This window comes from Trachurus japonicus, chromosome 1, assembly GCF_045865225.1.
Source record: "Trachurus japonicus isolate A0001 chromosome 1, Traja_1.0".
NCBI classification, from domain to species: Eukaryota; Metazoa; Chordata; class Actinopteri; order Carangiformes; family Carangidae; genus Trachurus; species Trachurus japonicus.
In genome coordinates, this window is record NC_140907.1 from 15,939,461 (window position 1) to 15,965,830 (window position 26,370).

At 42.4% G+C, this 26,370-nt stretch overlaps 2 protein-coding genes across 5 annotated transcripts in view; both read right to left on the bottom strand.

Moving 5' to 3' along the window:
* Positions 1-172: 172 nt before the first annotated feature.
* Positions 173-8,595, bottom strand: atg4da (autophagy related 4D, cysteine peptidase a). The gene is made up of 11 exons (XM_085775595.1): positions 8,183-8,595; positions 6,338-6,596; positions 6,114-6,197; positions 5,559-5,732; positions 4,912-5,263; positions 4,738-4,802; positions 4,426-4,577; positions 4,241-4,319; positions 2,922-2,998; positions 2,592-2,711; positions 173-1,884 (listed from the first exon to the last, which is right to left on the bottom strand). Exons 2-11 carry the CDS (start codon positions 6,552-6,554, stop codon positions 1,705-1,707), a joined length of 1,500 nt encoding a protein of 499 aa, XP_085631721.1. The 5' UTR covers positions 6,555-6,596; positions 8,183-8,595; the 3' UTR covers positions 173-1,704.
* A 3,497-nt stretch (positions 8,596-12,092) lies between these two features.
* Positions 12,093-26,370, bottom strand: part of mast1a (microtubule associated serine/threonine kinase 1a) — a 64,450-nt gene continuing 50,172 nt past the window's right edge. For all 4 annotated transcript variants that reach the window (XM_085775607.1, XM_085775616.1, XM_085775626.1 and 1 more), the window contains 12 exons: positions 26,188-26,353; positions 24,977-25,078; positions 23,777-23,899; positions 23,496-23,605; positions 19,043-19,206; positions 17,451-17,695; positions 17,081-17,338; positions 16,734-16,966; positions 16,036-16,158; positions 15,762-15,898; positions 14,546-14,733; positions 12,093-14,166 (listed from right to left, as the gene is read on the bottom strand). In XM_085775607.1, the coding sequence (XP_085631733.1) occupies positions 12,452-14,166; positions 14,546-14,733; positions 15,762-15,898; positions 16,036-16,158; positions 16,734-16,966; positions 17,081-17,338; positions 17,451-17,695; positions 19,043-19,206; positions 23,496-23,605; positions 23,777-23,899; positions 24,977-25,078; positions 26,188-26,353 (3,564 nt within the window). In that variant the 3' untranslated portion in view covers positions 12,093-12,451. The remainder of the gene's footprint in view (positions 14,167-14,545; positions 14,734-15,761; positions 15,899-16,035; positions 16,159-16,733; positions 16,967-17,080; positions 17,339-17,450; positions 17,696-19,042; positions 19,207-23,495; positions 23,606-23,776; positions 23,900-24,976; positions 25,079-26,187; positions 26,354-26,370) is intronic.

Below are 26,370 nucleotides of genomic sequence, written 5' to 3' on the forward strand. Positions count from 1 at the left end.
TCTTTTAAAGCTGAATATATTTGCTGTAGTCACAAGGCTGCTTTGTTTGTGTATACATAAATATTTTCCTGTGAATTCTGACAAAATATGACTCCAGCGGCAACTCTGAACTGCGATGAGTTTCCAGTAACAAAGTTCAGCTCTTCCAAAATGCAAATCTCTGAAAGTGCAATGTGATTCCAGTGTTTGAAGTTTATTCAGGACAACAAACCAAATGACAGTAGTGCAACTTGCAGTAGTAGCCTTCACGTAAAAAAAAAAAGAAAAAAGGGACAAACAAAACACAAATGACATTGCAACAGCTTATACAAGCTTGAAGATCCAGGCAAAAGCTCCATTCAGCTTGGGCAGGCCAAGTAAAACCCAGAACGTGTGCTTGGGTACAAAGAGCCGATCACTGTTTTGTTTTGCAAACGTATCCATATAATGTTCTAGTCAGGCTTCATGAGATAAGCCACAATTTGTTATTTAACAAAGCTTCCATATCCACCTGAGGAGACCATTTCTCTTTAATTTCTGGAAGCTGATGCAACTCTTCAAGCAAAAAGAAACAGCAGATTTCTGGCAGTTTCAAAATGTTAATGATGAATAATGGAGAGCCAAAATCTGGAAGTGTATGGGATCAAACCCTAGTGTCATCTGTGAGATATTAAGCCAGTCTGCAACAAAAAAAAAAAAAATCAAAATTTTGTGGAAAGGTGGATGTCCAGTGATGATGTGATGAGGAGCAGTTGTATTTTTTTGCTGGAGAGGCAAGGACGATCAACTGTATTTTGGAAGTAATATTTGTCTCGGAGAAGAACTCATGAGCAAAACAAAAAAACTCAACTCATGAATGAGAAACACCCCTGATTATACAAATCAACAAACTGCTTTTCACTCTGCCTCGGGCTAGCAAAGTAACTAGAAATGAAGCAAACATGTACATGGAGGCCGCAGGACGGTGGGAGAGAAATCTGGGATACTACACGAAATGCAATGCACCATGACTCAAGAGCTGCAACAGAAAACACAGAGTGAGGGCTGAAGATGCTCCTGGAAGAATCTGAAACCTCTGTGAGTTGCAATGTGACTCCTAATTACATCAGTGCACCGATTAAAGACAAAACTAATAAACTACACTAACCAGCACTCACTCGCACACAAACACACATTCAGGAACCTGATAAATAAGGGAAATAAAAAGATGTACAGCAGCTGGTATATAATACAAGTCAAGAACGTCAGGCAGCTGCTCACCTGACCAGTGAGCTCATGATGTAGACACACATCACCTCCAGTGAATCCCAAAGAAAACGCAGTAGTGGAGTTGTAACTGAGTTGAGGAATTTAAAGCGCTTGGTTTCACCCAAACACATCCAAGTCTGAGGCTTTTTTGTGTGTATGACAATGGGAATCATGAATACTTCAAGTAAATGAAACATTTCTCACCATGATCCATTTTATACTCGTGCTTTTGCCCAGTGAAGTCAGGCTCCAGTCGGGACCTAACCCTTAATGCCCTAATAGCTTATAATACTCATCCACACAGAGGTGATGGCAGGAACCACACAGTTTATTTTTCTGGGTCACCAGTGAGGGTGATAAAGCACAAACGCATCATGTCCACCTTGCAGCTACAACAGATGATTTCTTCCTTTTGAAAGGACACAAACGTTCTCCTTTCTGCCCCCTACTGGTGAGAGCAGGGAGAGCATTGGAGCTTTAGAGGAAGACAAACTCATCACTGTTTCTCCTGTTGTTACTCCTGCCCAGTTTGCCCGGGGGCAGGATGTGGGCTGCTGGTCCACTGTGATTGCTGCTGTGACCCTCGAGTCCATAGTCCTGACCCTGGCCCTCTACGAAGGTAAAGATGGGGTACTTCTCCTTGGAGGAGGATAGAGCCTGAGTGGAAGACAAAGCTCAGTTAAAACAGGCCGTCTAAAAAGGCCACAGAATGCATCACATGTAGGGCGATAAAAGAAGAAAACACAGTTTTTTTCGCTATCAATTATTCTAGTCCATTGTTTGCTTATAAAATGTATGTACTGTAGGCCTGCAACCAAAAAAAAAGTTTTTTATTACACACTGATCTGCTGTCTACTTTACCAAATAATCAGATGTTTGTGTTGTGTATACTGAAAAATGCCCTTTATAAATTTCCAGATCCAAAAGCGACATTTTCAAATTGCTTTTATTCAACTAACAGATCGAATACCAAAGCCAGACCATGTAATATGATGAAGAAAAGCAGCAGATTCTCATAATGCAGAGGCTGGACTCAGACAAAATTTGGCATATTTGCTAGGAACATGAATGAATCTTGAATCTTTTTTCAAAAAAGTTGGAATTGTGTCCATCACACTGCAAAGAAAGCACAAGGTGATGGCCAACTGAACAAAAGAGAAAAAGCAGCGACTCAGGAAGTTGCAACCACTGAAAACTTGACATTTTGGAATCATCATGTATGAATATAAATATAGCTTTTGCACTTCATTAGAAACAATGACTTTTACAAACAGCTACATCCTAGGAATGGAAATGTTGCTAATCTATTGATGTTAAATGGCTGGTAGACTGGTTCACAGACTTAGAGGGCTGTAGAAACTCACCACACTGACAGCAGAACACAGAGACTCAAAGTCCTTTTTGTTCTTGGCGTAAAAGCCGATGGTACAGCTGGGATCCATGCGGTTGAAGGGCATCTTTTTAGGAGAGGTACAGTGAAAGGACTACAGAGTGGTAGAGGGAGACAGAGACAACATTGCTCAATAAAAGTTAATGATTGGACATGGTGTATCATGTGTGATGGACTGCAGAGTCAAAACATTATTGTACACTATATCATGTTGTCTGACGCCCTTATGACCTGGAAACTGAGATAAAAAGTCCCGACAGACAGGAACGAGACAAAAATGTGACATGCAGACAGTGCAACCAACCTCCAGTGAGAAGTTGACTTGTGTTACATCCACCACAGGTTGGCAGTAGTGAGGGTCAAGATACAGCAGCTGCTCGTCTGACAGACAGAAAGGAGAAGTTGTGAAGAGGAAAAAAAAACACAATATCAAAGTATAAACACCTGCTGAGCAACAGGTGGCCAGACACGGGAGAATAATTGTTACATATTATTAGAAACAACCCACCTACTGTATTCACATGCACTAAACAGTCCTGACCTTATTTAGAGAATAGGGTTTGGTTTCTGAGAACTATTTTCACTTCTTCTATTGTGCGTCTTGGTAATGCTTCAGAGAAACATTGTTCCAGTGAAGTGGAAATCAGTCATTAGTCAAGCTTCCAATATAATCAATCTTCCCATAGTTAGTGTTCATACAATATCTGAAATGATTCAAAAATGTGTCTTATTTATATTCTAAGAGGCCTGTGTACACTCTGCAGTGAGAAAACCTTTGAAGGAGATGGTGATGGATGTTTGGCGAGGTTATTTCAGCAGTAAATTGAAAAGAATTGTTCTAAACGCAGGTGTACCATTATACAAAAAATACAGGATGAGGAGCAGACAACACCTTCCACAGGCCCCAACAGTTACTGGTCACCAGGACAGTTTTATTGTGCTTTACACCTTATGAGCATCTGTCTAAAATTGTTTGAATGTTTCTCAGTGTGGAAAATCTAACCAGCTGATCTGGTATCACCATCAGGCGACAGCATCACAGATTCAAAGATGATTTCCCTGAGAGAGATGAATCACTAGAAAAAGCCCCTAAATGTCAAGAAGATAAAGGTGAATCATGCACAAAGACAATGTGGGTGTACTCTAATGTGAAACAGAGTTTGTGTGACACATTTCTGTTTCCTGAAAATGACTGTGAGAAGTCTATGCCATCTGTTGACACACAATGAAAATGAATGTGGTGGAGATCACAGCCTTCATATATATATATTGCCCTAAGCAGAGCAGCGTTACTCTGCTCATGTTTACATAGCCTAAGTTTTCAGTTTGAGAAAAAATTTCACATAGGTCAAGCAGGAAAGACAGGATTAAAGACATACAGTAATAAGAGTACAACACATTCAGTGCAAGTATACCTCTGTGTCTTACCAATAGTATAAGAAAAGTAACTTTTGTTAGGAATATACAGTACAGCTAAGAAACCTGCTGGATGCTCTATAGTCCCGGTGTTTGCATTGTAAATTCAGAGAACACCAGATCCTGCCTCTGAATACAGATATTGTTATTTACTCCCTTCCTTCCTTCCTTCCTTCTTTTCACTCTTTCACAAAACATGTTTCTCACCTTGGAAGCCAATGAAGTAGAGTGAGTGCTTCGGTTTTCCTCCGATGATCCCAATACAACACTCCAGCTTTAGGATGTTCTGGGGATGGAAAATGTAAGGAATGTAAGGAAACATTACTCTTGGACCAGAACACAGAGAAGTCAGTGGATGGGGGGGGGGTGAGAAGCAGAATATGCAGACAAACCTTGACACATTCAATGTAAGATGGGTTGAGGGCCTCCCCTCCCAGTCGAACAGGCACCAGTATGATGACAGACTTCCAGGCTTGGCTGGACGGATCAGGAGGCGTCTGGCTTAGTGATGGATCACACAGACGCATCACGTCCTCCTTGTACACTGGGAAGCACAGACATATAGGTAGAAAAAACATGAATGCAAGACTTATTTTGGTGTACCTGTTGGAGTACATCAAGAAACATACTAATACCTCTGAGCTCTCACAAGTATGTGTTCTTTTAATTCAATAAATATAATAAATAATGTCTGTTAAGTTCACCTGTACAATCTTGGGCCACATACACAGCCAGGTTGTGGACAACAGAGGTTTTGGCTACTGCTTTCCTGAAAAAAGAAAGTTAATAAATTCAACCAATGCCTAATTGTGTCAACGATGTCACCAGTAAAAGACAACAGTTAAGATTTGCTTGTAGAAACAGCGTAGAGCTCTCACCGTAGGATGTGTGCCACTACAGAGGGGCCGTACCAGTCGCCAGCCTTCTTCCCTGAACTTTTGCCGATTTCCACCAGTTGGTGAACTCCAAAAGGTGCCGGAGGCTGATCTCCAAACCACGTCACCAACTTGTGGTGGATGGGCTCTGCTTGTCTGTCCCTTGCACACTCAGGTCTCTTCTTCTGGCTGCATTTGGGAGCCTGGTCGGTTGGCACGGACTTTTCAGGGGTGTTAGATCCTCGTGGAGAGCCGAAGGAAGGGATGGGGACACCACCGGCCCGAGCTGGGGAACGTGGTCTGAACACCTCAAAGTCCACATCTGTTAGCTGCTGAGCATCTGGCCAAGCCCAATCTATGGAGGAGATTGATAGTTGTACACAGCAGGTTGAATATGTGGGGGTGTATTTTCTTCAGTCTTTAGCTGTAAACAGTCAGGGCGTAGACATCTTTTGAATCGTGCAAAAATTGGCATGAAAATGTTAATGTTATAAATAAAGAGAACAGAAGTGAAAAGCAGCATTGAAACAAACACTGTCACAAGACTAACCAGCCTGTTCGAATGTGCCAATTAGCTTTTCATCCAAGAAAATATACCAGTGTGTTTCTGTGTGGGTGTGGAAATACACGCCAGAGATAGAGACACCAACCTCTTGGCATCAAATGCACCAGGAGTCCCTGTGCCAGTAGCATCTGACCACTGCGCAGCATGCAGCCCCAGCCGCAGTCTGTGGTCCAGGTGGAGCCCTCCAGCTGAGGGAACTCCCGCCTGTACGTGAGCCAGACCCTGGACACAAAAGCCAGACAAAACCGCTCCACCTCGTCTGTTGGGGAGACGTGAAGGGATGGTGGAGGACAAAGAGAAAGAGGAGAACCTTTACACCACGTTTATTAAAGTAAGAAGCTGTTTGGAATAATTATCTGATATGGTTAAGATGAGTTTACATGAATGTTTATTGAAATAAAAAACAAAGAAAGCTTTATTTCCCCCCCTTTGCTCTGTGTTCTTTGATGTTACCCAGCAGCCACTGTGGTTAACCAAAAGCACACATCACTACAAGCTCTGGTGTCTGTGCATCCTCCCATCCCTTTATAGAGACAACGTGCAGCATCTACTCTGTGATAAAGGAGTAAACTTATAATGACCTTTACTAACCTACAGTAACTTACAAGTTCTTTGAGACATGCTTGTGTTTAGAACTTACCCTCACTGTTGAGCAGATAGGAGTGTCCCAGGACAGTGACTGGTGACGTCTTGTTGAAGGAGGTTTTGGATTTAACAGTCCAACCTAGGGCCGGGAAAATGACAGATGGTCAGGAGGAGATTCCCATAGCAAAATAGGATGAACAGTAAGTGAACAAATAGAAAGTACATGTTGAAAATCTAAAGCAGAGGCACCCACACACTTGTCTTAGGCTAACAACAAACCATATTTGACGTTGTTCCACGCTGACATCAGTTTGGCTTTCAGTTTGTCCATCTCATCGGGCTCTCCGACTGCCTCTCTGCTGGGATCTGGAGTCTGAGGCGGCCGGACACCGAAGCTGCCCTGACGCTCCATGGGCTGCTGCCTCCTGTTCTCCACCAGCTCATCCTGCATCACTGCCCCTATGTACTGTGCTGCGCTGGGGGAAACCGAGTTCATGCCTCAGAGCTGGACTCTGGTGCTCCTCATTGCAACACAGAACTGTTGGAAGGAGCGAAAGGAGGAAGGGAGTAAAACATTAGGTAAATTATTGACTGTTTCCAGATGGTAGTGGCTCAAAACACTTATGAAGCACTATGTTAAACTCCTAAACTTATTACAATATATGTACTATTATCTCTTTGCACTTTTTAACCTAACATTGCCTAAAAATTGGTTTTCCCAACACTTTTCCATTCCCTCGGTCTACTAAGACATATTAAGATCTAATAGAACGACTGAGCTAGAATATGTTTTTTATCTTTTCTGTATCAGGAGTCTGAGGACAGGGTGTAGATTGTTTAGCTCTCTGGGGTCAATTTGACATTTATGATGTATAGCTAATATGGATAAAAATGATTTGCATGCCTGGTCTGATGGCGTGTCCTGCAACCTCTTCATTAGTCGGTGTATATTAGGAGTAACTTTACACAAGCTGTGCAATCTATTAATACTCTCCTAAAGAAAACAAATGTTGTAGTGGAAAGGTTGATTCATTGATCTACTAGAGTCTTATTTGTACTTTTCTTTTAGCATGTTCTTACTGTGAGGAGGGTGACTGAAAAGACTGGTGTTATATATTAACTTGAGGAGACACTAGTTACTTGGCTGTAAAGTTTCAGTACATGCTACCCAATACCAATTAATCACTGAATAAACCCTGTCAAAGACAATGAGATGGTTGAAAGAGCAGTTGAACTGACAGTATTTATCACAAAAACTGTTAATCGTGTTAAATAGATAAGCTGGTGTCAGCTCCTTGAAATCCTGTGAAAGTTATGTTCAAGTTATGTGAAGCAAAGAAGTATAATGTAATAATGTTACTTGTCAGTCAGTGGACATGAAGTCAAGTTTTTATTGTCTTACAAATTTCAGGGTTTGAGCCTGAACTTTTGCACTCATCAAATAATAGTTTTCTTTCACTGTCCAGGAAAGCACTGCAAGCATTACAATTATGAGTCTACATGCCATAAGCAAATCCTCACTTCCTCAAAAATATAAATAAATGCTGCATTGTCAGTGTAAACTCCATGCACCAGTCTTGACCGGCAGATTTCACAGGAAAACACGTAAGGAAAGTACCAGTGACTTTTCCATCGCGCCTGCCCTGAAACTGATGAGTAGCAGCTTTAAATAGGAAACGGTAGTAGATGTAATCACAGATTACACTGATGGGAACATTTCTGTGTGGTGGAAGAAAAAAAAAAGCCATCATGTGATTTGCATTTGACAAGCAGCATACCAGGCTTTCTCTGCGACTGTGAAAGTCACCTGACCATGGTGGCTGTCATCATCCATCAGTCTGGAGCGAGCTGTTGAGCAGCTAATGCAATCACACCATGTTCACCGTGTCTGTCACGACACTGCCCACCTCTCCGACCAGTAGCCTCGCTGTCATTTCACTGCATCTGTCCGGTCACACACGGACTACTTTCTCTCTGTGTCTTGTTTAAATCATGTCATATCTTCCTCTAACTAACACACCACCCAGCCCCGGACAGTGAAGTGAGCGCACAGGTACCCGTAGTAGACCTCCTTTAAACAAAAGCCAGCTAATATTTAAAGTCCCTTAGCTGACAGCTACGTACCTGCTGTAAGAGCTGGTTAAGCTGGTCGGTACCTCGTAGAAGATTTACTCATTTCGGCGTTTCCTCTTCTCTCCTCGCCCAGGAGTCACTACTATCTTCTCAGGTAAATCCAGTCCACTATTAGCTTAGCTCGGCTCCAGCCTCTCCGGGCGCTAACTTAGCCCCGGCGCCAGCTCGCTAACTTAGCAGTAACAAGACGCGCCCGGCGGATATCTTCACGACTTTCCAACCGAATTCAGTTTACGATAATGTAATAAACGTCCCTCCGTTTACCAAACGAGCTCATTTAACCACACGACACTGACGTTGACACAGCACACTGCGGATTTGTTTCTCCCTGTGTGTAGCAGCCAGCCAGCCAGCCAGCCACCGCTTCGGCGTCTCCCTTCAACAACAGAGGGCACTCGCTTCCTGTTGTCCTTTCCTGGCGCGACGTCATTGGTTGGAGCAGCCGCTGTCAGAGCGCTGATTGGCTAATAGTCGAATAATGGCCACAAGCGGAGTGCTATTGGCTAATATTAACTCTCAAGGTTATGTAACCTGTAACCAAGGCAACAAATATTATAATAGTAATACATATCATATGCATTTGTATAGATACATATACAATTTGTATTATTAGTCATTTATTGAGGTTTAAAATATCCCAAAACTGAAAATTCAGTTCCCTAAGAGCCTCCTTGTTGTAGCCTAGCCTACACATTTTCTTATAGCATGTAGGCATATGGCCCAAGTTTAAAATCTTCATGAAAGTCCCCTCACTCACTTAGCCACAGGACGTTTGACCTTCACTGTGCAGAATGGTGCATGTTCAGAGTTTGACATGGAAAAAGTTAATACTTTTGGTCATGTCCAATAAATGAATAGAATGAAAGTCTTTCCATAGCCTACCCTTTCCAGAACAAATAAAGACAAATTCATCCCAGCAAACATTGCATTACAGAAATGTATAGGATGTTGTGGTCTATTCAACTTACTTTTTTCTTCAATAGAAAATCCCATAATATCTTCTTCTGTCCTCCAACAGTGACCATGGAGAAGCCTTGTGTGCAGCCATTTTAAATTAGTGGTTATGTCTGCTGTTAAATAGCTATCAAAAACATTTGCTTTGACATTTTCAGTGTTTTGAGATTGTGTCAGTAGGGTGGCCGTCAACTAAATTTAAAAAATCAAAAAGATGCAATTTTTGGAACAAATCTCAAAATTTTATTCCACATACTGCACTTCAGGTGTCTGCATTTGAATCACATCTATCACAAACAAAAATGCCCCAATGGTACAAATAAATACATTTTCAGTGAACAGAGAAACGTGGAATGTTTTTATACTTGGACTTTTTGTGTTCATTTGTAGAATCCATATTTGTATACAATATATTTACTTTTCCTCAAAGTAACTTACAAACAATACCAGCAAATGATGATTTTTCTTTTTTAAATAAAGTGCATTTATACTACTCTCTCTGTCAATCACAAAAAAAAAGAAATCCTCAAACATGTAACACTAGTATTGACACCATTGATTGGGAAAAGACCTGAAAGTGGGCATAATAGCTGTATAAGATTACATTACAGATAGTTTTCTTAATCAGATGATCAGAGATGACCCCCTTTGATACACCAAGATATAAAATAACTCCTTCCTATCAGTAGAATATATAAGACAGTATATTTAAAAATGTTAATCCCTATATTCCATAAGATATAATTAACAGTCACGTGAAGAGCACGATAATGGAAAATTAATAGATTCATGTTTCAAGTGTTCATCTGATAATTACTGCAAATATTCTGTCATTAGAAACATAAATGCATATTCAGTAACCCTATGGCTAATAACATCCATTCTGCAGTAAATCAGTGGCCCTGGTTTCATTACAGAAACTCTCACTCCCTGTGCATTACTAATAAATGGTTTATGGAAACATGTTCAACAGTGGACATTGTGAACCACTGAAGGGCAGTAGAGTGCCATACTGAATAAAACTGACTGACTAATGCATGTACTGCATGGGACTGGGGTTGTGTAATATCATTGATAAACCATGAAACTATGGAAGTTGGACTGCAAAGAGAATCCTTCAAAATAAAAAAAGAATTCAAATGGTTAAAATGAGATTATATTGCATCAAAAATCCATTGTGCAACATTGTTCAGATTAATGACCAGTTATATGAAAAGGTCAAGTACCGTCAAAACTTGAAAAATCAGCTTCCCACACTGTAGCTCTCTAAATATGTAGCTTTTAGCCACTTACGGCTCAATGTTTTGGTTTTAGCACATAGATCAAACCAACAGATCAAACCAAGATGTCGTCGCCAGCTCGTGTAAAACAATAAGCAACCGCTCCCAGTACAACTGTACACTGAATACCCGGTCCAAAACAGCCCAGAGTCAAAACTGGAGAACAAACATGAGCTTGGACTAGAAATTACATTGAAACTTTTGAATGTTGAACTGTCCTGTTGTGAAGTTTTCACGTGCTGTTGCTGGCTGAACCTGTTTACACTTACAGAGCTTGTAATCGAACTACATTTAATCAAATGAGAGAAAGTGAATCTTAAAATGCACTGAAGCTGTGTAGTGACAGCGGTCCTCCCACACGACTGTAGATGAATTGCTTAAGATTATGTACATTGGATAGTTACTGAGATATGAACAGTAAGGATATGAATGAGACCAGTGGGAAAGGAACACAATTTTACCCTTCTCTGCACTCAGACACCATTATCAGTATGTTACACACATTAATCAATCTTGACTACCTAGATTGTAGAACCTAACAACACATTATACTGTAGATAACCTTGTATTTTTTTTTTTTTACAATAACAGGTCCATTGTGATACACCATGCCCATATCCACAAACCCTACATTAGCTATTGAGCCCTTTAACAAATAAATGATGGTATGCTACATCCATGACTGCCTGCTTTTCCTGTTCTTTCAAATGGGTTCACTGTATATGTGCTTATGGTATTATAAATCTTATGCTTTAACATACTATATTCAAAGAATTAATCTTTGCTGTGCATGTGTGGTTTGCTAATCAAGTAGGATGTGATTTTTATTCCTGTCTGTAAAAACCTGTGACTGTTACTGGCTCCTCCCTGCTGTCTGTCCAGGTTGGGTTTTCGGTCATGACCCTTGCTGAGTCAACCGTGCTGAGTGTTAATTATCCCTAGAAAAGACACATACATGTTCACACACGTCTTGACTCACTCACGCGCAAACACACTCACGTCCCAATTCATGGACCGCAGGGGGATGGATTTAAATGCATGAAAATCAGCTGCTGACTCTGCTGCCTCCTGTGGCAATGTGTGTGTGTGTGTGTGTGTGTGTTTGTGCATGTGCTTGTGTGTAGCTTGTCATCTGACAGTCAGAAGCGGAGGGAGAAAAGGGCTTGGGTGGCCCTCCTGCGAAGGGGAGATAAGCGCTGAGCCTGAGCTCTGTCAGCCCGGCTTTCCTCTGCAGCAGGACACAGCCTTCAAGAACCACCAGAAATAGACCCAAGGTGGCTTCACACACACACACAAACATGTAAGCATATACACACACAAACGTACACACAATCCTCTGCAACAAACAGAGTTGGACAGTGCTCGATGTGACATCTACTGACAGGGTGCCTGCTTTGGCTTTGTCTGACCGTGCAACTCGGAGAAAGCAAACTGCTGGATGAAGAAGAAATGAGCTTAATCATCGTGTTGCTTGCACATTGGAGCCAAACTGACGCTGCTTGTCATGTGTGTTGTTGGATGAAAGCATAACAGGTTGACTGTGCCTTCATTGCCTTGTTCGATAAGCAGTAAAATAAGACAGGGCTGGTTGAAAGACAAATAGAGTGACTTGATTTGGTATTCACAGTATTCAGCATGTTTTGATCGGTAAAGCACTTTTTGACCCCTTGTACCTACTTTACTTGTATAGTACAGTACATACCATATGACATGCTTTCACATAGACCCACACACATATACATCTGATAAAGTGTTCCACGTTACATTAAGAAGTCTCATTATTAAATAATTTATAATAGAAAATCAATAGTTAATGCACCTTTACAGTAGATTTTTTTATTAACTCCTGGTTTTAAGTTAGAATCAGTCAGTGATTGGAATCAATAAATAACATTTTATATACTCTTAAAACTGGAATGTACATTGTTTTTAAGTGCTTCACTTCTGTTGCATTGTTCTTCCAAAAGAAAAGGCATCTTTTTTTTTTTCTTTTTTTCCTAATGTCCCACTTAGGGACCGCATGGGGTCACATTTTTGGCAGGCCGCTACCTGTTGCAGATCTCTCTAGTGGTGAAGCAGCAGGACTTTGGGTCACCACGGCAGCCCCAACAACTGCTCGACCTCCAGCAGGAGCGTCAGACCTTCCTGCTGTGCCTCCCTGCTTCTCCTCCGCTGCCTTAGTCTGCTGGTCTTTGCTCCTGGCCCCATCCTGGGACCCAAGCTTGATTGGCCCAAGGACGTTTTTGGCCACAGTGGTCAGCTGGCTAACGAAACTCGTCTTGTCGCCAGGGGAGACAGGCCGCGATTTACAAAGGGACGGCCCGCAGAGAGAGGGGGCGACAGCGGTGGGGGAAGGAGAAGGGGAAGGCGAATGCTCCTCCACCACCTCCAGGCGACATTTGTCCTCCCAATCAAGGGTTCCCCTGTAGCAGTTGACGGCACCGAGTCCCTGCCTCACCTTGCCCAGCGAGAGTGGCTGCCCGTGTGGGGGAACGACGGGAGCCAGGACCCGAGCTGGAAGTTTGGGGCTTTTGGAGCCAAGGTCTGGAGTCCTTGAGTCACTGCTCTCGGCTCCGACCTTTCTCAAGCTGTCCCCCATACCTGACGGTTTAAAGATTTTGCTCATACTCAGGGGACTTGCTGTCACCGTTGCACTGATGCCAATGGTTTTATCTGGAGCTGAAGCAGAGCTCTTAGTGAAGGCAGTGCCAGGTAGACTGGGCCGACTGGGACCACACTTATTGTTTCCTTCTTGCTTTGGATCAGTTCTGCCCCCCAGCTGCTGCTCCTGGGGATCTTTACTGTGAGTCACACATTTGGCTGATGCCTTGGGGTCTGTCTGTTTTGGATTTAAGTCTGCATGACCCTGTTGAATCTTTTCAGGTATCCTCTGACCACCCAGACTTCCTGTTGTTTTGGTAGGGGTGCTGGGAGATGGGATTCTACTGGTTTCTGCACTCAGTCTGGAGCTTTGTGAATTCAGAGGAAGCTCACTCGTATGAGGTTTTCTTGTTATGGATGACGGTGATGCTGTCGCTCCAAATCGACTCGTCCCAGTGTCTCTCTCCCTCTCCTTCTCCCTCTCCCTTCCTCTCTCCCTCTCTTCTCTCTCTCTCCCAGCCAGCAGCGTTTCCCTGCTTAGCGGCGACTCCTGCCTCCCTAGTCTCCTCACCGGCTTCAGTACACCAGTCTCTGGTGCGGATGAGGATGAGGGCAGAGGGGAAGGATTCGGAGGCAAAGTTTCTCCTTCTGTCTCCAACAGGCTCTGGAGCCCAAGCTCACAGAGAAAGGCATCCTTGCGGTACTCCGAGTGCTGCACCTCCAGGCTGTGCTTCCTCAGCGGACCCCCCAGCCCTCCCGTAGAACTGGACTGGGTCAGGGGCGAGCCCAGTTTCTCTGCCGATTGCACCCTTTTGAGAAGAGGGGATCGCGGGGGCTCTGCGCTCTTGGGCCTGGGACGGACCACCGGCGGCGATGAGTGGAGCTTGACGGGGAAGGACTGAGTGGTGTTTGAACTCCCGACAGTGTGGCCTGGCAAAGGTGGAGGAGAAGACTGGGTAGGAGAGGGTGTGTGGGCCAGCGGGGACAGGGGGATGTTACCAGCGGATTTACAACGTGCAGAGCGATACTGGCGGTGAAGTTTAGGTGAGAGACCGTGCAGGGAACTGGGCCTCATGTGTTGTGAGGGGGCAGGGGAGTTTGGAGTACTGGAGGCAGGAGAGCTGCTCTGGGAGGAGGCACCTGCAGAGGGGCACAGAGTGTAAAAACGAAAAGATCAATGAAGATGCACAGAAACCACATGTGAATTGTAAATATTTGATCTGAAAGTAAGGTGAATATTGGCTTTCAGGTCTGGTATAATTTCTGGCTCCTCCCAATGACCCTGTGTTCTTCACTGATGAGGTATCCATGCTGTCCATCTATGCGGATGGTGTTTTCCTTTAAATGCTTTCTAAGGCAAGCAAGTTTGGATAACTCCCAGAATCATGTTCTAAAAATACGCCTACTTTTTTATCTGTGCAGGCTTTAAAGGAAAATGTCTGATATGAACTGATCTCACAGAATTTCTATTTGACCATTTATGTATGTGAGTGTGTAAAGAATAGTTCCAATGCCCTACCCAGGTATGAGGGCTCCGGGGTGGAGCGGTAGCCCTGAGTTGGGGACCGGGCAGACAGGCTGTGTGTTGGGGAGCCAGGAAGACTCTCGCTGGAGGACAGAGAGCGATTCAACGAGGACAAGCTGCGGCTGGTGTGCAGCAGATTGGCCTGTTTTGTGATCTTTCGAAACAATGAGCTACGCTTCTTACTGCAGGGTAGAGAGAGAAGGAAAAGAGAGGGTGAGAAGGGAAGGTCTGAAAAAGGGATTGACATATACAAAAAAATATAATACATTGAAGAGCTAAAACAGGGATTTTGCATGTTTCAGTACCCCCACGCAGGACCAAATCATATATCATATATCATATCATAAATCATTCCAAAGCAATGCACAAGCGTTTCTGCATCGATTCTCTGGCTTATCCACAAGTTTCTGAACGTGATCTATGGTCAAAACCGGAAGTTTTGCCGGTTTTGGTGGAATTGTATGTTACGTTTCCATGGTTTTCAGCCGTTGTCATAGTTGCGGTAACGCATGGATCTATTAACGCTGGCTTTTAACATGGATGTCAATTTGTGTGATATCCATTGTTAAAAGCTGGTGTGATGATCCATGCGTTTTAAAGATTTTCATTGAAAAAAAAAAAAAAATCCATGCATTTACCGCGACTGCCGAAACCATGGAAACATAAACATAAAATTCCACCGGAAGAGCAAAACCGGCTTACGTTTTTGACGTTCAGAAAAGGTGGATAGGAAGTCAGTGACCTCCAGTTATCACTATGACAACCATTGTGAGACAAGATGATCAATAACTCCAAACCTGTTGTTTTGTTAAACATTTGAAAACTTTGTGAATTCATCAACGTAACTGTGACCTTTGACCTTTAAACACAAGTTGAGTTGCAAGTGTCACATGATCAGTGGCAATAAATTCAAGGTTAAGGAAATCTTGCAAAGTCTCTGCAAATGGATTCTTGGATCATAAAAACCAATGTTTTCTTTGAAATCATTTGGAAATGAATGGGCTTTAACATGCAAAAACCACAGGGACTTGAATGGGATTCTCACCATATTGTAAAAAAAGACAAATTTACCGTGCATATTGTACTGAATGTAAGACAAACTCTTCAACTATCCAGTACTACAGTATCACAGTGCAGTTTGTTCAGGAGAGCGATCACCTAAGACATCAACAGCATATCAGTGCAGTGGTGCAGGTCTCTGAGGTTGTACCTGTCCTGGCCGTCCTTGCCCATTGTCCTCTTGTTTCGTCGGGCCATCTTACACTTGTAGCTGGCCTTCCGGGCAGGACCCACTTTAATGGAGGTGTTCTCAAAAGGTGTCGTTGTCACCGTCACCTTGTTACCACTCTGCACAAATCAATGACATGTAATGAAGTCTACAATGATCCTTATTTGTTTTCAAGGTTACCAAAAAGTGGCTAGCCAACACATTGCCTTATGAGCAAAGACTTAGTGCGTTGTTGGAATAACTAACAGACTCCTACCTTGAGGATAAGCTCCACCACCTCAGTGTGAACCAGACCATGGACAGGTTCACCGTTGACATGAGTGATGAGGTCGCCAGCGCATAGGCCAGCCTCCTGGGCAGGACCGCCATCCTCCACATGCTGCCAAGACACAAAACACCCAAATTCATACCAGGGGAAAGTCACTTACATGTAAACATTCAGTAAAGTACAGTATTTAAATCTTAGACAGAAATATTACCAGTTGCCAGATTAGAAGATAGTATGAATTATTTTCCTTTTTGTTGAGCTACAAATAATACTAGACAACGGGGCGCCATATAGCTCAGTGGGTTTGAATCCCCGGTTCGAATCCTGAATCTGGTGGTTTGCTGCATGTCATTCCCCCTCTCTCTGCCTCCCCATTTCATGTCTCTCTCAACTATCCTATCACATAAACACAAAAAGCCCCCAAAAATATACTAAAAATAAAAATAATAATTATACTAGTGACTGTTTATGGCTAAAACAACTATTACATACTGATAAATATAAGTTATAAATGGCCTGCTTCTTCATCACCTCCTGTTTTGCACTCTGTTTTTTGAATTCACTCATCTATGTTTCATGGTGCCTGGACTTTAAAATGCAGCCACAAAAGTCACAGCACAATCCATCCCCCTCTATGTAGGTCATCGACTTTAAATCCACTCTACATACTACAACAAGTTTCTTACCCAAACTATATGATGCACGCTGTAGATGTCACTGTCTCCGATGTAGACTCTGATTGCCCTGAGGGTGAAGCCGTACTTTTTTCCAGAGCGATGGATAGTAATGGGAGAGCGCAGCACACTGACTGCCGGGCAGAAGTCTCTGCTGGGTGAAGAGTCTCGAGATGAGGGGTTGGAAGAGAACGAGTGGGGAGACATGGGGCTGGCCAGTGGAGAGAAGCCACCATGTTGTTCAACTGGTGGCGGGATGAGGGTAAGGACAGAAATGAGTTAGTGTGTTTGCATTACGGTATCATTCATTAATATTTCCTGAAGGATTTTCATCTTAATCTTTCCTTGTGCTTCTCTACCTGATGGTATAATGACAGACAGGGCTGTGGCAGAGGCTGACTTGATGACCTTGTTGCCGGCTCTGGAGTTCCGTTTCTCTCCATCACCAGACATCTGCTGGTGGCGTGCCCTGCGGAGGACCAGGTCGTTGGTGGCCCGGGGCCCCAGAGGGTCATACAGAGGGGTCACCACATCACGACTGGCTGCTCCAGGACCGGGAGGCAGTGTGGTGATGCTCGCAGCGATGCCTGGTGTTTCTCCTGGTCTAGGGGGCTTGTCTGTGAGGAAGTTAAGTAACAACATATAGTTATATTTTCATCACTTTCCCTATTGCCCACTCATATTCATTTCACTATCTCACCACCTGTGAGACCCCGAACTGTAACCCACCTGCCCCATTGATCTCTTTAAGACTGGTCCTGTGCTCCAGGAGGGTCGGTGAGGGCACGCTGGTCCCGTCCAGTGAGGTTCCACGGACTTTGATGGGAGCCTGGCGGGTGAGAAAGTCTGGCTCACCCTCTAGGGGTGAGGCAAAACGATGTGTATCCATCAGAGCTGAGAAGCGTCTTCGAGCACCAAGGGGAGGGCTCGCGTCTCCTTCCATATATAGAGACTCTGAACAAGACAAGCGCTTCCTGCAGGTGAAGGACAAGGACGCAGTCACATAATGTAATACCAACTGTGTCCTCACTGTAGGAATCCATTATCCAACAATTCACTCATACAACTGGCAGACTGACCGACTCACATTCCTGTTTCTAGAGCTGCACCAAGATGAGTAGTGAATGATATGGAAATGCAATGATAGAAATTATGTCTTTGTTTAAATCTGTAATGAACAGGGGATGAAATATGAATAATAGCTGGAGAGATGATACGGATAATTTCCAATTGATATGGAAGAAGGGAAAATCCAGTACGTAAGGTTAAAGAATGATGAGTCACCTTCCCCTCATCACATCTTCCAGTCCATCATGAATGCAGAATAAATGAATGAATTACTTGATTGTATATATGAATATAGAGATGAAAATCCTGACATATGACACAGACGAAATTGAGTAATGAGAAGAAATGGCTCTCTTTCTGCTATATGCTCTCAGTTAGGGCCGTATACGATAAAGCCAGTGTGTAGGATCCATGGGCACTGTAGATTCTCCTACATGCTTGGATAGGCAGGGGTGGGTGTGGGGGGTATTCAGTTCATTGCATTCTGCAACCTCACCGCCAGATGCCACTAAATCCTACACACTGCATGTTAAATGAAACGTGGTTGAACTCAGCAGGGTGCAGTCTCTCTGTCTGAGCTGCTGCATGACACCAGAGAGCAGAGTTAAGATGAATGGATCTAGATCCAGGGTGAGCTAAAAAACATAACCACTGAGAGGGCTTTTCTATTTTCAGTCCAACATGAACAAACTCTGTCAGAGTAAGTGAAATAACTTCATTAATGAGGGTGTAAACAGTGTTAAATGACTTGTATTCCATTGTGCTAAAATTACAAGTCATCTATTTGCGTGATTACAGTGGAAGGGAAAATCGCACTGGATTTGGGTGAAAACAAGCTAACAGCTACATTTGTGTTATTCACAATAAATAATGAAAACCCTCACACATCAGCGACACACTGAGTTTCTGTGAAACATAAGAATCATTGATCCAGTTCCATTTTCCTAGTTTTCAAACTTCGGAGAGGTGAGATGTGTTGCCTGTGTTGTTGACTCAAAGTGGGTGTGAACTCTTGCACAAAGATCTTTTTATATACTGTAAGAAGTGTGAGAAATGGTGTCAGTGAGATAGAAAGCAGTTACTCAGACACCCTGGGTTATGTGACAGTGAAGAGTAAAAAACACAAGGAAACCACCCTAAGCCCAGATTCAAGAACGTACACAGAGCACCCCCACTTCACTCTGCCATAATGCATATAAAAAAATCATGACTCTGCCTCTGAAATGCCTCATTTAGAAATCCGCGTCACTCACATCTCAGGTGATCCGGTTCTCCAGCTCTTATCCCTCATGCTGAAGCTGCCCAGGCTCTCTCTCTTCGTCACCTTGTCGTCTCGTGGGCCCTTGTGCTCCCGCCGTGACACAGAGGTCGTAGCTTTCTGCTCCAGCTGAGAAAGATGCTCCATGCTGCTGTACACCTGCAGGAGGGGCACAGTCAGATCAATAATCATTTGGTCTGTTAGCAGCTATTAATGGTTTTGGAAAAAAGGCTGCTAGTGAATGTTTGTTACAGCTACTTGGTACGTAACAGTATTTACAATTTTTGTTTTTGCTTCATATTTCCAATGTGTCAGGGTTAGTGATATGCTATGATCATTTTCCTCAGTTCAGTTCAGTTCACACATTTAGTGATCTGAGTAGAATCTTTTTGCAATGAGGAAGAAAAAAAAGCAGAAAACAAACACTCAAAACACAGTAAGGTCACAGGACATTACAAGTGCACACAGAGCCCCGCAAAACTGCATGTCATAAAATCAACAGTGAGGATAGGAATAAGATGAACTAATAAGCTGCAGAGAATGTAAATGAAGAACATTTAGAGGATAAATGTACATGTTAAATCTTCAAAGCACATTTTAAATGTACAAAAAGTTGTAGAAAGACTGCTTCTGAAGAAATGCCTCAAGTGATGTCATGACTGGGAAAAAAAGAGGAGTCATCGGGAGTGACATATCTAGGCATCCGTAGTCTGCTCTTCACTTTATTAGCTACTACCAGCATAACACACCTCAATCTCTGGCCCAATTCCAATCCGACCCCTCACCGACTCACTGACTTAGAGGCGCGTTCACTGGAAGTCCGTGAGTGTGTGAGGGCTGTTCCATCATCAAGTCAGTGAGTCAGTGAATGAGCCCTTTCTACCCCCCTACCTTTGGGTAAGGAAATTACCCACAGTTCATAGTGTGAAGTAAAATACGGGGGATGCCGTCGGAACGTGAGTGTTTAAAAAAAAAAAAAAAAAGTAAATAAACAAGCGGAGACGGAGAGAGCTCCCAGGTCTCTTTATTGTTAATGGACGGAGCGAAAAAGAAAAAGAGAGAGAAGAAATTTACTGTCAGTATTAATGTTGCTCGTCACAACTGTGTGTAGTTTGTGATTGTAGTATGATGATTTTGTCAGATCTGATCCAAGAACAGTTGTTTTGAGTCTGTCCCTCACACACCTTGTGCATGTTGAAAGTAAACGGTAAATTATCAGTCCCAGACCGGACAGAGTCAGAAACATTTTGTTGTCAACGTATGTCGTACTGTATGTATGTAACGTGTTGTGAAAGTGGGTCAGTGCTGTTCCATTCCTGTTTACAGCATCTGGACCCTCAGACGCTCACACTCAGTCACTTACAGCTGACGTCAGGGTTCAGGGCCTGAGTCTTTAGGGGGCGGATTGGAATTGGGCCTCTGAGCTGAAACTGAACTACACAGTAGAGTTGCATTGTGGGTAGTGTAGGCATCATGATTTGACAAGGATAATGGAAAAACAATGATAATGCTGGTTGTGCAGCATTGATTCATATTTCTGCTGAGTGTTATATAAGTGCAATGCTACACAGACGTAGAGGATAATGTTCCAGATGGATTTTAACTTCCTATGTTATTTACTGGCTAAAATGATCCTACAGACGGATGCTGCTAACCAGTACCTCGACAGTGTTGACCACTTAATTCCTGTTTCAGCTTTGCTCATGTGCAAAATGAAATGAAATGCCCCTCTTCCCACAGGAGTTCCTTACTGTTCTCGTTTTCAAATATTTTCAGTCTGAGAAGTTGGACAAGTAGAACATGCTGAATCTTTCTATTTTTAAATATTTTGGCATGTAATTACACAAGATTCTAATACTGGCACAACATATTGGCTATTTGCAGCTTCCATCAAAAAATGGCTCCCACACCCTGCATCATCTATAATCACTGGTCACAAGAGTGATTGGTGGAAGTATCTACTATTTGAATTAATCAAGAAAGGGATGTTAATACATTTCTTAGGATGCCAGCTTGGTATATTATGTAATATTGGGGGACATTTAATGTACTCAGTACTGTATACAATGATGCACATTGGGGCTACTTCTTCGACAAATCTGAATGTTTGATACGTAAGTGACAGACAAAGTTGAAGTGTTATGTCTGTCTCAATAAAAAAACCACAAAGAGTAAAATAAACATTTAACAAAGCCGAGTATATAAATCTTTTTTTTTTTTTAATCCAGGAATATAAATATCATACTCTCTGCATTCCACTGCTGTTCAAAGCAATCAAGGTGACAACAATGTATTCACTATGCTCCTTTGTGCATTCAGAGGATGACAACCTGACCTCCAGCATCATGCAGATGACTTCAACAAGATAAAACATTTAAAACGACATAAGACCTGTGACCTACTGAAAAACACATAGCTTCTGTGTTCTTAACATGCATGCATGTGAGCACTGACATATCCACAAAGACATGGACACAGTTACTCAGTAAGGCTCTCATTATGTGCAGAGTAACAAAGGAAAGCTAAGCTGTGTGGGGGAGGACAACAAGACGAGCTACGTTAACGGAAGCCTACAGAATATTCAGCACTGCACCATGGAAACAAGTATCGGCTGAAGACCCAGGTGTCTTCTCAGGAGGAAAACCAAAATCATGTTGACAGCCAGAGCCAATTGCCTACTTTTTTAAACCTATGAAATATCTCAGTGCTTTTATCAAAGAGAAAATGCCATAAGACATTCAAAAAAAAAAAGCTGATTTAAGCTCTGGCTGATTACTCTTGAGATGTTTGTTTGCTTTAATGATTAATTTTAGAGGGAGATTACTTGCTGTAAACCCTTTGGAGATTTATAATCTCAGCTGCACAAAAGATTCATTTGCTTTCACTCTTTTAGATTCTTTCATCATCCACATCTGACAATATGCTATATGTCTGCAGATAATCTAATCTTCACTGAGTGTGAATGAAAACCAGCATTTCTATACAACATTTCCTCACAAGATCATCAACATCAACAACCAAATACTGATACTGACTGAAGGTAACACTGAGGTAATTTAATCACGTTAAGTCATTTAATTAGCCAATATATTAAAGCATAAAGGTCTATTTTGCAGTAATACGTGGGGGAAAGGATAATGAATACAAATTCTCAGTTAGGAAGTGCTTCTCATAAAGCATGTGTTTACCGTGTGTTCACATTACAAGCCAACATACAGCATCATCTGGGGCATGACTCATAGTTTCCTATTTCACTGATGTAAATTTTTCCTATCTTGTTGTTTGGTGACTTTCAACATCATGGGATCATGGTGGAATCACTTTAAAATGTCATCCCTCTGAGTCTGTATAAATAAATACTATGTGTACATAATTGATTAATCTGCTGAATAATTAATTGTATGAAATATCGGAACATAGTGAAAAATTCCTGGCACAAGTTTCCAATAAGACATTATGTCATCAAAAGCCTAAAATGGACAATCCTCACACTGGAGCTAACTAATGTTGGTTGAAACAACTTGTGAATTAACAAAATTGTTGATGATATATTTAATATCAAACTCTTATCGATTAGTCATCTAATGCAGCTACAGACTGAAAAATTAAAATGCATTAAATGGGTGCATGTTTTCTGTAGACCATTTTGTGTGTGCGTGTGTGAATTCAGCCAAGGTCTTTGTCCACCTGCTTGGCCTGAGCACAGCTACTGCACAACCCTCAACTGGAACCTCACATTCATCTCAAATCTAATTGAAGTTGGCTCAGTGATGAGGCACTTTCCATTTACTGAAGAGCTCCTTCACAGCTTCACAACCCAAACATGAGAGGGTAGACCAGGTGAGACACAGATGGAAAGATAGAGTGAAGGAAAGAGACGGAGATAACAAAAAGGCAGCATGAGGTGAGAAAATCCCACCTAAGAAGAAAAAGTGAAAGTGTGACAGAAAGAAGCACGTTGACGCACTGAGAGAAGGGAATCACAGCTCAGAACTAAAGGAGACTGGGGAAAAGGAAGAGTGGATGAAAAACAAGGATGAAAGCTTGTCTGACATCATTAAACACACATCCACAGAGAAACAGAGGGTGGAGTGAGGTTGCGGCATTTAAGGTGCACCAGCCTTGGTGTTACTTAAAAAAGAAAGTGGAGGGATAAAGAGGAGTGGTGTAACAGATACAACAGCCCAGTTAGACTCTCCCAACCTCAGGTTTGAAACCTGGGTCCAGCCTCCAGGTACTGCTCTCTGCACACTTTGACCTCATTCTGTCCATCAACGCCTCCTCTTTCCTTCTCTATCTAATCCTGTCAAATAATCTCAAGTGGTAAGTGAGATTGCGTGTCACAAAACATAGCAGACCCACAGAGTGAGGGGGAGAGAAAAAGGAGGACAGAGTAAAATGATGAGAGTGATGAAAGAGGAAAGGATGAAAAAGAGAGACAGTCAGACCTTGCTGAAGCGAGGAGAACATGAGGAAAACTGTCTGATCTCCACCGGCTCGTCGTCATTGGTGTCATCCTCATCGTACGTATTGATGTGGTGATAACGATCGGAGCGGGCTGGCGGAGGAAGGGGAGTGAGAGGGAGGTGATGAAATATATGAGCTGACAGTTCAATGTAAAATGTGCATTTCCGACTGGAGCGGTGTCAGGAAATGATTGTACATCCCATAAAGCTAATATTGATGTAACCGCTGCACTTTACAGAACCATAAATCCAGGTGTGCGTACTGTCAAAGTAGCTGGTGTCCTCCTCTGACTCCAGGTGAGGGATGAACTCTGCCTTCTGCCTCAGCAAACTGTTCCAGTCCAGCTCAGTGAAGAAGGAGTGCTGCTTCACCTCAAATGCTCCACCTGGCAGTGGGCGCACAAACAACACAACCTGTCAGCTTCACACACAAAAATAATGCACACAGTGTGCTCAAAAGAAGACATTTGTATAAAGCACAGATGATTTCATAATTAGGCTGTTAAAGCAGAAGTAAGCGATCTGGTCGTTTTGGCTAATGCTGCGTTCCAGGCAGGCTTTTGAAACCGTAAATTACAGCTTCAAGTCACGACTTACGACTTTGTAGCGTTCCAGGCAACCCACTCGTGTTTTTCCGATCTGTTTTACCTGTGAAAGTCACTATAACGGCCACTCGTAACTTCCGACCTGTGAAGTCGTACCAGATCGAACTGGTATGACTTCACAAGTCGGAAAAACACGAGTTATGGGCTGCCTTGAACACACCATAACAGTCCTCGTCCCTACGTCACCACATTCACGGCATCCCTTGGCTGCACACACAGCCCTGCATGCCGTTCTCTCTCCTCATTGGATAAAAATTGTAGGATACGAGAAAAGTTTTCTCCTCGTCTCAGAGCAGAGCAGAGGGACTGACAGACCCGTGTTTCTGTCCAAACACTCTATGTAAGTGATTGCTGTCAGAAGATATAACTATTTAAGACTTATATTAACACAAAAATATCGCTTACTTCTGCTTTAATGTATTGTATTGAAAAGTTCTCATTAAAGGAACAGTTTTGGAAATTACACATTTACTTTAAGAAAATAAGCTCAATACTACTCTCTTTGAAAATGAAGCTTCAGCTGGGAAACAGTTAGCTTAACTAAAAAACTGAACAATAAAGCAACTGTCCGGCATGTAGCCTAACCCTTTAAAACCACATCTTCTGTTTCTACACTTCAATTTTTGTATGATTTTTTTTTTTTTTTCACCTTTGGACAGAGCTGAGTTAGTTGTTTCTCCCTGCTTCTTCAAACTCAGCTAAGCTAACTAACAGGTACTGCTAGCTTATCTAATAATATACAAGAAATGTAAATGAGCACATTTACCAAAATAGTAAACAGTTAAAAAAAAAAAAAATTCTTCCTCAGTCTTATTGCCAAGTGGCTCCAGAAAGTAGGTTTGATATCAAGATTAGTACCTGTACCCAACCTCACAAGAGGGTTTGTCTGCAGCAGAGCAGATATGAGATCCTGGGAATCTGCAGGCAAGGCTTCATCACCATCTGGCCAAACTATATCGTCTAGCAGAGACAAAGATAACAAAGACAGAACAACAGGTCACAATGAACAGAGACATTTCTCTTTTTGAAGGTGTCAGTGTGAGAACATATAGGCTAGGCTACTCCAAACTGCTGCAAAACTCCAAACTACCTTCAATTCTTTTGTGGAGAATTAAATATTAAATATGAGGGGAAAGTATCTAGAGCACAAACCTCATCTCTTCGTTGAGGGATTGGATAGTGTTATGTGCTGCACTGTTGTGTTGTGTGTTTGTGTCCATACTGATATTCTCTCTGGGTTATCTTGTTTTAGTGAGATTTTAGTTTTCCATGCTCCACTGTAAATAATTCATTGTAGTTTTTTGTGTTTGAATAAAACCCCTTCTTTGTTGCAGAATCTGTTTCACAGTGTTTTGCCTGGTGAACTATTATATTTATTGTTATTTTGCTCAATTCCTCACTTCCACTTTGGTAGCAGAATCGCGTTTGGGCCACAAGTGGGCCAAGTAGGTGGGCTACACAGGGAGAATGAGAAAGCATGTCAGGGTTCTTACGGATCCTTAAAAAGTCTTAAAAGGCATTGAATTCATTAATCTAAAAATAAGGCCTTAATTGGCATTAAAATGTCTTAAATCAATTTTTCAAAGGTCTTAAAAATGTTAACACATGGTAAGTGGTATTTTATGGTTGTAATTAGTCTCAAAATAATTGGTAACATTCCGACATAGAGAAGTTAGTGGCGGCCGTCAACGCTAAATTTCTCACCGCCTCCAGCTCCTGAGTCAGTGTTTTTTTTTTTCAGACTTTTTATGCATTTATTTTGAAAGGACAGCTGGAAAGAGACACAATCCAATGTTCATGTAGCAGTCACTTTACCTTGGAAGTGGGTAAAATTGTCCCTAACCCTATGTAATTGATGTGGTGTTTTTTTTTTCTTTTTTCTGCATTTGTGTTTATTGTGAAGTCGGTGAACCCTGGCATGTGAAGGAAAAACATGACTCTAAAGGCAGACACCTGTTTGTTTCTGGACTCTGTAATTTTGTTCTGGTGTAGTAACGTTTTTTTCATGACCGGTAATGTTCAGTTTCTTTAGCAAGAACAGTACTGTATGTTTAAAAGGGTTTTCTCACCTGTTATGACCTGTCCAAACAGCTCCTCTGGAGTGTCTCCAAAGAAAGGCACACAGCCCACCAGGAACTCATAGAGGATGATACCCATGGCCCACCAATCCACTGGCTTCCCATAGCCCTGACGGAGAATCACTTCTGGAGCGATGTACTCTGGGGTCCCGCATACCTTTGGAGGTAAAGATT